The sequence below is a fragment of the Chelonoidis abingdonii genome, chromosome 8, assembly GCF_003597395.2.
Source record: "Chelonoidis abingdonii isolate Lonesome George chromosome 8, CheloAbing_2.0, whole genome shotgun sequence".
In the NCBI taxonomy this organism is placed as follows: domain Eukaryota; kingdom Metazoa; phylum Chordata; order Testudines; family Testudinidae; genus Chelonoidis; species Chelonoidis abingdonii.
The window spans coordinates 55993576-56004843 of record NC_133776.1 but is presented as its reverse complement, the minus strand read 5'-3'; the positions used below and the strand labels follow the sequence as shown (position 1 = coordinate 56004843).

Genomic DNA, 11268 nt, shown 5'->3' with positions numbered 1-11268 from the left:
GGCGACCAAACATCCTGACCAGAGGAACCACATCAGCGAAACCGGATTTTAAGAACTCAAGGGAAACGGGAATGTTGGTTGACTCGTCCCCTTTGTGTGGGTCTATTTAGTCTGTCTCTCGGTATGAGAAGGGATCTTCTCTATCTTACAGCTCCTCTAATCTATCAAAGTTTCTCAAGTCTTGAGCGCCAGACAAAGTAGACAAACAATAGGCTTCTTTGTTTTTTCTGTCAATTTACCATGTGTGTAGTTCTGGACATGGTTAATTGTATTTCTCCTCCGTTTTGAATTAAGCTTTTACTTTATATTCTTCTTTTAAGCAATTGATCCGCCGTATTATTGTTATCTTGATACAGACAGAGCAGTTTTTTGTCTTTTCTCTTCTTTTATATAAAACTTTTCCTCTTTCTTAAAATCCGCTGTTGGTTTTCTCTTCTAAGCGCGTGAGCTTAGGGGATAAGAATCCCTGTGCCGGATTACGGTCTCTCTCAGGAAAGACTGGCTGAGGGGAAATAAATGGAGGAGGGAAGATCAATTACTCCTCTCTGTTCTGTTTAATTTTTCAAGGTTTCTTACGGTACCGGTATTTCTCAGGACTAACCCCGCGAGGGGAAGCTGGGCAGACAGTAAGAGCAAGAAGACAACCAGGAAAAGGGGAGGGCGGATTATTTCCCTGTTGTGGTAAGATCCACGGCATCTGAGTTCTGAGCGGTTCCTCAGGGAAGTTTTGGAGACACAGACGTGAGCCCCCTGAAATTTTTGGCTGACGGTGGCAGCAGCCTATCAGATCCAGTCTGAGGTTCATTAAGTTGGAGTTCCATGCAGGCACCACAATTTTGGACTCTAAGGTTCGAAGCCCACCATTAGGAATTATCGCTATGATAAAGTAAGTCTCCCATCGTCACCAAATCCCTCATGTAGTGTTTACTTCAGTTGAAAAACATTAAAGAGGTCTCCATCCATATCCAGATCGGATCAGCAATCTGTACACCCCAGCACAGCTTCTTAGGAGGGCTCGGTAGCGTTTCTTCCCAGTGTGATTTTCTTGCCCAGGCCAGACTCTAGTCTTATCCCATTCCCATTCAACTTCTTATTCTTTGGAGTCTGCCTCATCTTTCCTTACCATGCCTACTCCACCTTTGCCTTCGTGGTATGTAAGTGTCCCAGGTCACTGGGTGGGGGCTCGAGCCGGTTATGCATTGTATTATTGAAACGGAACCCCTGGATACTGAACCCGGCCCTTGTTGCTGCCAACTCAGAGGGGCAGAAGGGTTACACTTCAATAACTCAGATATTGGTTAGGGGTTTGTTACAGGAGTAGGTGGGTGAGATTCTGTGGCCTGCGTTGTGCAGGAGGTCAGACTAGATGGTCCTAATGGTCCCTTCTGACGTTAAAGTCTACGAGCCTATGAGATAATTATGAACAATCCTAAGCGCCTGTTAGGGATTAATCCCAGGCATAGAGGCTTAAGTTTGGTGAGAATCCAGGTCACTGCTTTACCTCTGGGTAGAGGGAGAGTGGCCAGGAGGTGGGGCGCTCACCCTCCCAGATTCTTACCTCCCATACCCATCCAAAACCGCTCTTAAAAACAGGAGACCTTAGAAGGTGCTTCCACTATAATTCTACAGAACACCTGAAGTATAACTGCCCCCAACTGAAGGAGAATAAAACTCCCCTGTCCCATGTTGGCTCAGCTGTCCTTAGCCCTGAGATAGCAGAGGGTACCCCCATAACTTAACACACCTGCTTGGTGAACACTGGGACTGCCGAACCAGACAAGGAACACATTAAGGTTGTCAAAATTGATGGCACAGAGTGTCCGGGTTGGAGAGACACGGGGCCCAACTGTCTCTGGTCTGACCAAGTGTGGTTCCAGAGGTTAGTATTTTACCAGGTCACCTGGCCAGGATTAAGAGAGTGGGGCTGGAAAGGTTCCCCGTACCATTAGCGAAGGTTTGTGTGGAGTGGAAAGGTTTGGAAGGCAATTTACTTGTGGGGATGCTAGAGGACATCCCAGTGGATATGTTGTGGGGGAACAATTTTTTCCGCAAGGCCAGAATGGTTGGTGTGGTAATTTGCAGCATGGAGGAATATTGTGTAGGGTCCTCGAAGGGTGTGTGTGAGTGTATTACCTGTCACTGAGAAGACTGTTCCATCTGGTGGTTGCAAGCCTGTCACAGATAAATCAGGAATAGATCCTGCTCTAGGGAGCATGGAGGTTTGTGTCTTGGAGAGAAGCCTGGAGAAGGGCGTTGGAACCTTAGACTCCACAGAGGAGGCGGGTGAGGGTTCCCCTGGCACTGCAGTGCAGGGTGGCAGGGTGCTTCCAGGTGTGGGAGAGACGGAGTCAGGCCTTTGCCCGACTGAAAGCAGCAGTCCCCCAGGGCCAGGGCAAGGAGAGATGTTGCCAGTGTCTGAGGACCTTTTCCCCAGTAATAGGTGTCAGGAATTTGCAGTTAAGCAAAGACTGGCCCCTCTCTGGAGAACATAAGGAAGTGTGTCCTAGAGGGAATTCCAGAAAAGGAGGGCGGGGGAGAAGATTTTTGTAGAGGATGGGAAACTGTAGAGAGAGGCTTCTGTGGGAAGGAACAGAGGCCCCAAGCAACCCTATAATCAGTTGGTTGTACCCAGCCAGCCAGGGCCGGTGCAAAGAAGTTTCGCGCCCTAGGGGAAACTTCCACCTTGCGTGCCCCCCCGCAGCCCTGCGGCAGCTCCCTGCCCCCCACTCCGCCCTGAGGGGCCCGCCCCCCGCAGCCCTGCGACTCCTCCCCACCCCAGCTTGCCTCTGCTCCACCTCATCCCCGAGCATACTGCCCCCGCTCTAATTCTCCTTCTAGGCTTGCGGCACCAAACAGCTGATTGGCGCTGGGAGGTGGGAGAAGTGGAGCACGTGCTCGGGGAGCAACGCTTAAAAAAAATTGGGGGCACCGCTTTTTGGCATCCCCAAATCTTGGTGCCCTAGGCAACCGCCTAGTTCACCTTAATGGTAGCACCAGCCCTGCAGCCAGCACCTGGAGGAATTAATGCTAGTAGCACACTATGGTCCCTTTGCAGGTCACTTGGGGGTACAGAGAACTTATGACAGGCTTAGAGAAGGAATTTCTACTGGTCAGGAATGCAGAATGATGTGACAGAGTATTTCAGGTCTTGTGTGGTGTGTCAGGAGAGGAAAAAACCCATAGGACTCCAGACAGCTCCCCTATGTCCCTTACTGTCATATAGGTGGCATTCCTGGAGGTGGCAATGGACATTGTGGGTCTAATGCCATGTCCCACTTGGAGGGAGAACTGGTATATCTTAGTGGTGGTGGATTTTGCCACTAAATTTTGGGGGAAAGATAGCTCATTTGAGCATTGGCCTGCTAAACCCAGGGTTGTGAGTTCAACCCTTGAGAGGGCCATTTAGGGATCTGGGGCAAAAATCTATCTGGGGATTGGTCCTGCTTTGAGCAGGGGGTTGGACTAGATGACCTCCTGAGGTCCCTTCTAATCCTGATATTCTATGAGATACCCTGAGGCTACGTCTACACTACATGATAAATTCGAATTAGCTTAAACTGATTTTATAAAATAGATATTATAAAGTCGATTGTGCGCATCCACACTAGGCACATTAATTCGATGGTGTGCGTCCATGGTCTGAGGCTAGCGTCGATTTCTGGAGCAGTGCACTGTGGGTAGCTACTGTAAAATAATAAGGCCAATAATGTCAATTTGCGTCCACACTAACCCTAATCCGATATAGTAATACCGATTTTAGCATTACTCCTCTCGTTTTGTAGGAGTACAGAAATCGATTTAAAGAGCCCTTTAAATCAATATAAAGAGCAGTGTAGTGTGGACGGGTGCAGCGTTAAATCGATTTAACGCTGTTAAAATTGGTTTAACAGCGTAGTGTAGACCAGGCTGAGGCAGCTGCTCTGTCCAATATAAAAGCTGGGATAGTGGCTAGAGCCCTCCTCACTATATTCAGCAGAGTGGCTTCCCAAAGATTTTATCTGATCAGGGAGCAACCTTTATGGCACAGTTCAATGAACTACGGAAGGTGTGTGGTGTGAAAATGTTAAGACTGCCTCCTATCGCCCCCAGGCCAATGGGTTGGTGGAAAGGTTCAATGGGACCCTGAAATCCTTGCTGGGAATGTATGCCAAGACAAGGGACCAAATTTGGGATGAGTTATTGCAGTTCCTGCTGTATGGTTACAGAGAGTCTGGGGAATTTTCTACATTTGACCTTCTCTATGGGAAAAAAGTAAGGGGACCCCTCAGTTTCATTACAGACACAAGAGAAGTGTGCAATGACATGAGTGAAGAACCAGTAACTGAGTATGTTCAAAGGTTCAGGAGGGAATTAAAGGACATGATGGAAGTGGTCCAAAACAACCTCCAAGATAGGCCAAACAAAAGGCGTGGTGTGATAAAAATACTTGTAAACCCACTTTTGACATAGGAGACTTGGTGATGGTACTCAACCCTGTAAAAAGATTCAAAATGCAAAACTCCTAGGAATGGCCCTTCAAGGTGGTAGAAGTGGCACATGAGCCCCTCAATGATACTGTTCCCCAACTAGTACATGTGAACCAGCTCAAAGCCTACCACAGCAGAGAGGCTGGAATAAACATGATCTGTTGTCTTGAAGAGGAAACTGAGGCACACCCACTCACTGATTTGATGGATGGAATGCCAAGGTGGGTCAAATCTGGAAACTATGGAAATCTGTAATGAATTAACAGCAGTTGAAAAGGGGGAAGTGTTATCATTTCTGCAAGGGTACAGCAAGGTATTTTCCAACAAACCGGCGAGAACACACTTTCTGTCCCATGAAATCCTCACAAAAGGGACAAAACCCCCAAGCCACCGGTAAGGTGAAAGAGCAAATTCGTAGAGATACAGAACCTACTGGACCTGGGAGTAATTAAGGAATCTGACAGCTCGTGGGCATCTCTGTGGCCTTGGTCCCCAAAAGGGATAGTGCTGTAAGATTTTATGTGGACTATAGAAAGCTTAATGCTATTACTGTGACAGATGCATACTCTAGGCCAAGAATTGATGACATGCTGGATGTGTTGAGCCAAGCCAAATACCTCAGTACTTTTGATTTAACTAGCTGCTACTGGCAGATCCCTCTGGAAGAGACAGCACAACAAAAATCTGCTTTTATCACAGATATCGGGCTCTATGAATTCACTATGTTACTTTTTGGCTTGGTAAGTGCTGGTGCAACCTTCCAGAGACTGGTCAACACAGTGTTAAATGTTTTACAGAACTATGCAAGGGCATCTATAGATGACATTGCTGTATTCAGCAACACCTGGGATGACCACAAGAGTGTTGTGCTATCAGAACTCCAGAAAGCTGGCCTAACCATAAAACCCTCTAAGTGCAATATAGGGGCGGCCAGGCTTCCTGCCATAAAAATAAAGGGAAGGGTAACAACCTTCCTGTATACAGTACTATAAAATCCCTCCTGGCTAGAGGCACCAAATCCTTTTATCTATAAAGGGTTAAGAAGCTCAGGCAACCAAGTGGCACCTGACCAAAAGGACCAATAAGGGGACAAGATACTTTCAAATCTGGGGTGGAGGGAGGAGGAGTCTTTGTTTTGTTTGTTCTTTGTCTGTGTCTCTGTTCTGTGTGCTTGCTGGAAACAGAGCAAGAAAGCAAGCAATCCAATTCCATTAGGATTAGTAAGTACTAGTAAGGAAATGCATTAGCTTACTTTTATTTTGGCTTGTGATTTTCTCTGTGCTGAGAGGGAGGTGTATTCCTGGTTTTCTTTTTGTAACTTCAAAGTTTTGTCCAGAGGGAAATCCTCTGTGTTTTGAATCTGACTGCCCTGTGGTTATCTTCCATTCTAATTTTACAGAGGTGCTTCTTTTACCTTTTTTCTTTCTAATAAAGTTCTGTTGTTTTTTTTTAAATCTGATTGGTTTGTGCTCATCTTGTTTATTCTCAAGCCTCCCCAGGAAAGGAGGTGTAGGGCTTGGGGGAATATTAGGGGAAAGTAGCAACTCCAAGTGGTCCTTTTCCTGAAGTTTGTCTAATCACTTGGTGGTGGTAGCATTACCTAATCCAAGGTACAAGGGAGAATTTGTGCCATGGGGAATTTTTAACCTAAGCTGGTAGAAATAAGCTTAGGGGGTCTTTCATGCAGGTCTCCACATCTGTACCCTAGAGTTCAGAGTGGGGAGGGAACCCTGACATGGTGGCAGAGTGGTGGGATCATTTTGAACCAGAGATCATTTTGAATCAAAAGCACAAACCTCAGGAATTTTTTTTCTTCTTTTAGCTGCTTGGGGAAAGCAGAAGCTGAAAACAGCTGGAGGTTTTTTTCTTCCTTTGCTCTCTCTTTGCCTTGAGGCAAAGGTGTTAGGTTTTTTTTGACAAAGGTGTTAGCTACAGCCAGGAAATTAAGAGTGGGGAGGGAACCCTGACATCCCTTATCTAGGAAACTGGGCTGGAGGGTGTGAATATCTCTCGACCCTCTCAAGGTGGAGCCATTGTCAAGTGGCCTGTGCCTCAAACTAAAAGGTAAGTCCAATCCTTCACAGGCTTGACAAACTATTATAGGAGGTTTGTGTGTGTGAGTGTTCAGCGACATTGTACCCCCAATCACGGACTTGTGTAAAAAGCACCAACCTACTAAGGTAATTTGGTCAGAGGCATGCCAGAAGGGTTTTGATATGGTAAAGGTGCTCTTGTCTGCAGAGCCTGTGCTGGCCATCCCTGACTTTGATAAGACTTTTGAATTGTGCCCTGATGCATCTGACACTGGGTTGGGTGCTGTACTGGTGCAAACAGGAGAGGACAACAAGAAGCAGCCCATTGTCTTCCTAAGCAAAAAGCTGTCCCCTACTGAACAGAATGACTCTGTCATAGAGAAGGAGTGTTATGCCATAGTGTGGGCTGTTAAACAAATGAGGCCTTACTTCTTTAAAAGGAGGTTCAAGATTCTAATGGACCATTCTCTCTTAATATGGCTGAACAGAACTAAGGGCAAAAACTCCAGATTGCTACACTGGGGCCTAGTCCTGCAGGAATTTGACATGGAGATTGCGCACATTAAAGGGAAAGAGAATATGGTAGCAGATTCCCTGTCTAGAGAAAAGGAAGCTGGGCACACTGCCTCCGCATTGGTCTGTGACCAATCCTCTGGCAATAAGCTAAGGGGACAGGTGTGACAGTAAACCCCATATTCTTCATGGAAATATGGTTATAATATGAATATGGTACAACTAAGATATACTTTATGCAAAATGGCTCATGGAAAGTATCACTGGAAAAGTTATGATTTAGCGAATGTCTTTATCCAATTTGTATGCATGTTTCATTTTTGTATCTGAAGCTGGGAATATCGACCATGTCTCTACATTTCAAAAGTGTTACGGTGGATGAGGCCAAACAATGTTAGTGGCTTATTGAGGAAATGCACAAGCATAAGGATTACCCCAAGAACTGTGTGTAATAGAAACCTCTCAGAGATAGCTCTGCACAATGGGAACTGTTTGACCCAGGTCACAGCAAAAAAGCTTTCCAGCAAGTGGGGGGAATATGTAAAAGAGGGACAATAACAACATGCGTGGTCCTCACTCTCCCTACAACAACACACCTGAAGAACAAAGACTGAACTGTGAGAAGTGATGGTCCCAGGCTAAGATCTTTAGCCTGTGTAAAAAAAACCTGGGAAAGCCAAGGCAACTTGTGCCTTAAGAATTTGCCAGCCTGTTTATCACTCACGGTAAGAATTTTTTAATTTGTATCCTACCTATCTAGTGTGTTAAGCTCAGTCTGCAGTTTTTGTTTATTTACTAATTTGCTTTGTTCTGTTTGCTAGCCCTTTAATCACATAAAATTCACCATTTGTAGTTAATAAGCTTAGTTCTTCTTATTTATAATAAAACCCAATTTATGTAATTTCTAACTGCGGGGCGGGGGTGGCGGCAAGAAGTCATGCACATCTCTCTTTGCACTGAGGAAGAGGGGTGGATTTTTAAGAGCTTGCGCTGTGCAGATTTTTCTATACAGTACAAGGCAGTATTATTTTGGGTTTATCTCCCAAACGGGGTGTGCACGTGAGTGCTGGGGGAGTCCTCTCATACAGAGCTGACTTCAGTCTGTGATTTCAGCGGGGTGTCTCCCTATCTGTGTGTGTGTGCTGCAGAAGGCCGGAGAGCCTAATTCAGCAAAGCTGGGAGAGGGAAGCCTGGGTGGTTGAGCAAGAGAGGCTCAGTGAAATCTCAGTACATCAGATGGCACCCGAGAATGGGGGTCCAACCAGTCACGGTGTCCACCACTTGTCTTGTCAGATGCTTTTTTGTTCAGTGTCTGTACCACACTCAGCACAGTGGTGGCCCTGGGCCCTGGCTGGGGTTCCTAGGAGCTACAACACCACAAATAATTAATACACAGTGTGTGCTCCAGAGCCAAAGATCTGTTACCTTGCTCTCTCCTGAGGCCTTGCTGCCCCAAGTGACCCCCAAACTCCACAGAATATAACATCTGCTCCAGATCTACATTTTTTTTTATCTACTAGAATTTAAACAGTTTAACTGAAATGGCTCTGAGGCTGCAAAGCAGCTGCACCCGGATTGGCAACCTGTCAGCTTCACCTCAGCCTGCTGTAGATCGGTCTGGCTTTACCTTTTCCCCTGCCTCACCAGCAATAGGGAGATGGATGGAGATAGAGACCCCTCTCTAGTGTGGCTCCATGAGGTTCTGCTGGCTGAATTGCATCATGTTCTGCCTGCCAACGGGAGTTTCAGGGGGAGACTGGAAGAAGGGACAAATGTTTGGAGCAAGCCATTGTGCTTTTACTTTCATAGATTATTATGGTTGGAAAGGACCTCAGGAGATCATCTAGTCCAACCCCATGCTCAAAGCAGGACCAATCCCCAAATTGCCCCCTCAAGGATTGAGCTCACAACCCTGGGTTTAGCAGGCCAGTGCTCAAACCTCTCAGCCCATCATGTAACTTAGGTGGATGAGCTGGTTTGTAGATCCGCTGGGCCTTCTCAGGGAACTGTGTCCTGTACAGGGATCTGCTGTACTGCAGCTCAGGTGTCACCATGCGCCGACAGAGCCTCCCCATCACCTCGTCCAGCCCTGGCTTCAGATTATAGCCTAGAATTGTGGCCTTGCCATACTGCAGCGGTGCCAGTGACTTGTCCCTGAGCTTGCGGGGCACTACACTGCCTTCCCCTTGAAGGCAGGTCTTGGCCAGCTGCTCCCGTCTTTCCTGCAGCATCCTCACTTCCTGCTGCATGCGCTCCCGGCCCATGCTCCAGTCAATCCTCTGCCAGAAGGTCCTGTTGAAGTGTCTGTAGATTGCCCAGTCAAGCCTGTTCCAGCTCTTTATCTTCTCTGCTGTGCTCTCTGAAAGGGGTGACCTGGTGCTTCCCTCCCTGCTGTTGAGTGGGAAGGACACGACACTGTCCAGGTCCCAGCACAGTGCCTCCTTCAGCAACACCATTGACTCGTCGAAGTACTCGGAGAGGAGGAGAAGGTCGAAGGCCTCCTCAATGTACTGCAGCATCAGCTGCACTTGCTTGGCAGAGAAATTGCCATTGTGGTTGAAGCCGAAGTCGAAAGCCATGAGGTTCTTGGCATAGTGGCTGTCGGGGGCTGAGGCGTTATAAAATCTGGCTGGCTGGCTGAGAAACTCTTCCAGGCTCTGGGCACGGGAGAATGGGGAGCAGCCTTTGTAGTAGGTGAACGAGGACTCCATGAGGTGGATGGGGTTCCGCAGGATGGAGAAGTAGAAGGTGGAGCTTGGCATCACCCTCTGCACCTGGAGGGGTGTGGGGAAGGGAGTGAAGAGAGTGAGGGAAGCCTACTCTGCCAGTCTAATATACCCATGTGTCCTTTCCACAGGAGTCAGGTTAACACATCAGTTCAATTCACTGGGGAGTTAGATAGTGTGGGAAGAATAGCAAGTCCTACCCACCAGTTGCTTTGGAAGGGGCTTTACGGGCTATGGGATGGGTGTTTAATAGGGATAAGCCCAGATGCTAAGGATCAGTGCACTGCTTGTGCAAGGGGCCCCAGGGCCAGCACTGGAGTCTGGAGTTCTATATTTAGCCACAGAGCAGGTACAAAATGGGCAGCAGCAATGGGAGCTCCCCCCACTGCTCTCCCAGCGCGCCTTGATCTGCAGTGGAAGGGTCACCTCTAGGGGCCAAAGGAAGGTTTGCTTTCCATGCCCACTTAGCTCTGGTTCCAGCTGTGCTAGTGGATTGGACACACGTCTCCAAATGGCATCCACAAATCCCAACCACTACCTGACTCAGCCACTGACCTGCAGGACATGGCAGAAGCCAAATTTGTCCATCACCTGAGCCTATCATCCCCCAGCAACAACGCGATGGTGTTGTCAGGCTTGCTGACACTGGCTCAACACCTAGGATGCAGTGTCTCCAGCTTCTGGGTTAGGTCTGGTGTGAGGCATTGCTGATGCTGGATAGCAGTGGGCAATGAAATATCACCGTAGCTTCCCTCTTGAGAAGTCCTACTCATGGCCCAAAGGGGTGTCCTGGCCATCTCACTGCTATCCTGCTGCTCTTCCCCCCACCCATTACCCTTCTGATGCCTTGAAGCTCCATCCCTTACCTGTGCCTGCTGAAACCTCATATGGTGGCAAATGATGTTAAACTCTGAAGTATTGCCTATGGTGAATCCCTCCACAGACTCTGCCAGGAAGTAGCGTGGGTAGCCCAGCTGGCTGGCACCATTGACAGGAAGGGCAAAGGTGAGGTTCTGCGTCTCACCAAAGCGAAACAGGATGTTCATGACAGTGCTGCTGGCGCTCTTGTGCACCTTCAGGAACACCACATGGGTCTTGGGCTTGCAGGCTGCTGTGTGAGAATAGTTGGATACCGTTGGCAGGCTCTGGGCAAGTGCATCTCCTCCTGCTCCTCCAGCCCTGGGAACTGCGATTTTGCTCTGAAGTAACTCTCTGTCCGTGCTCCATGATGCCGCCTCATTTTGCTTCTCTGCCTTTGTGACCCAATCTGATGCTGGGGCAGCTGTTGTAGCAGGTGTGGAAGAGCTGCCCCTCCTGTGGCTGGGGGAGCTCTTGGATTCTGCCTGGCTCTGGAATGATCCTGCAACCTTCCCAAATCGTGGCCTTGAAGTTTGCTCCTTGGCAATGATCTCTGCTGTAGATTCCAGCTTTTTGCTGAAGGGATCTGCTGCCTTAGTCCTGGGCTTTCTGCTTGGAAATGGGGTCACAGTTCTATCCATATGATCCCTTATGGGTGCCCTTTCAGAGTCC

General features: G+C 48.0%; 1 protein-coding gene across 1 annotated transcript; it reads right to left on the bottom strand.

Moving 5' to 3' along the window:
- Nucleotides 1–8916: 8916 nt before the first annotated feature.
- On the bottom strand, nucleotides 8917–11048 carry LOC116839893 (galactose-3-O-sulfotransferase 2-like). Its single transcript, XM_032806178.2, has 2 exons — nucleotides 10605–11048; nucleotides 8917–9786 (listed from the first exon to the last, which is right to left on the bottom strand). The coding sequence occupies exons 1-2, from the start codon at nucleotides 10782–10784 to the stop codon at nucleotides 8917–8919; spliced, it is 1050 nt and encodes a 349-aa protein (XP_032662069.2). The 5' UTR covers nucleotides 10785–11048.
- Nucleotides 11049–11268: the final 220 nt, after the last annotated feature.

What these genes read in the sequence shown, in the direction of transcription:
- LOC116839893 (XM_032806178.2), bottom strand. Translation starts at nt 10,784, where the DNA reads ATGAACATCCTGTTTCGCTTTGGTGAGACGCAGAACCTCACCTTTGCC. An exon ending in TGAGGTTTCAGCAGGCACAG is followed by an intron (nt 9,787 to 10,604) that starts GTAAGGGATGGA and finishes ACACCCCTCCAG; the next exon opens with GTGCAGAGGGTGATGCCAAG.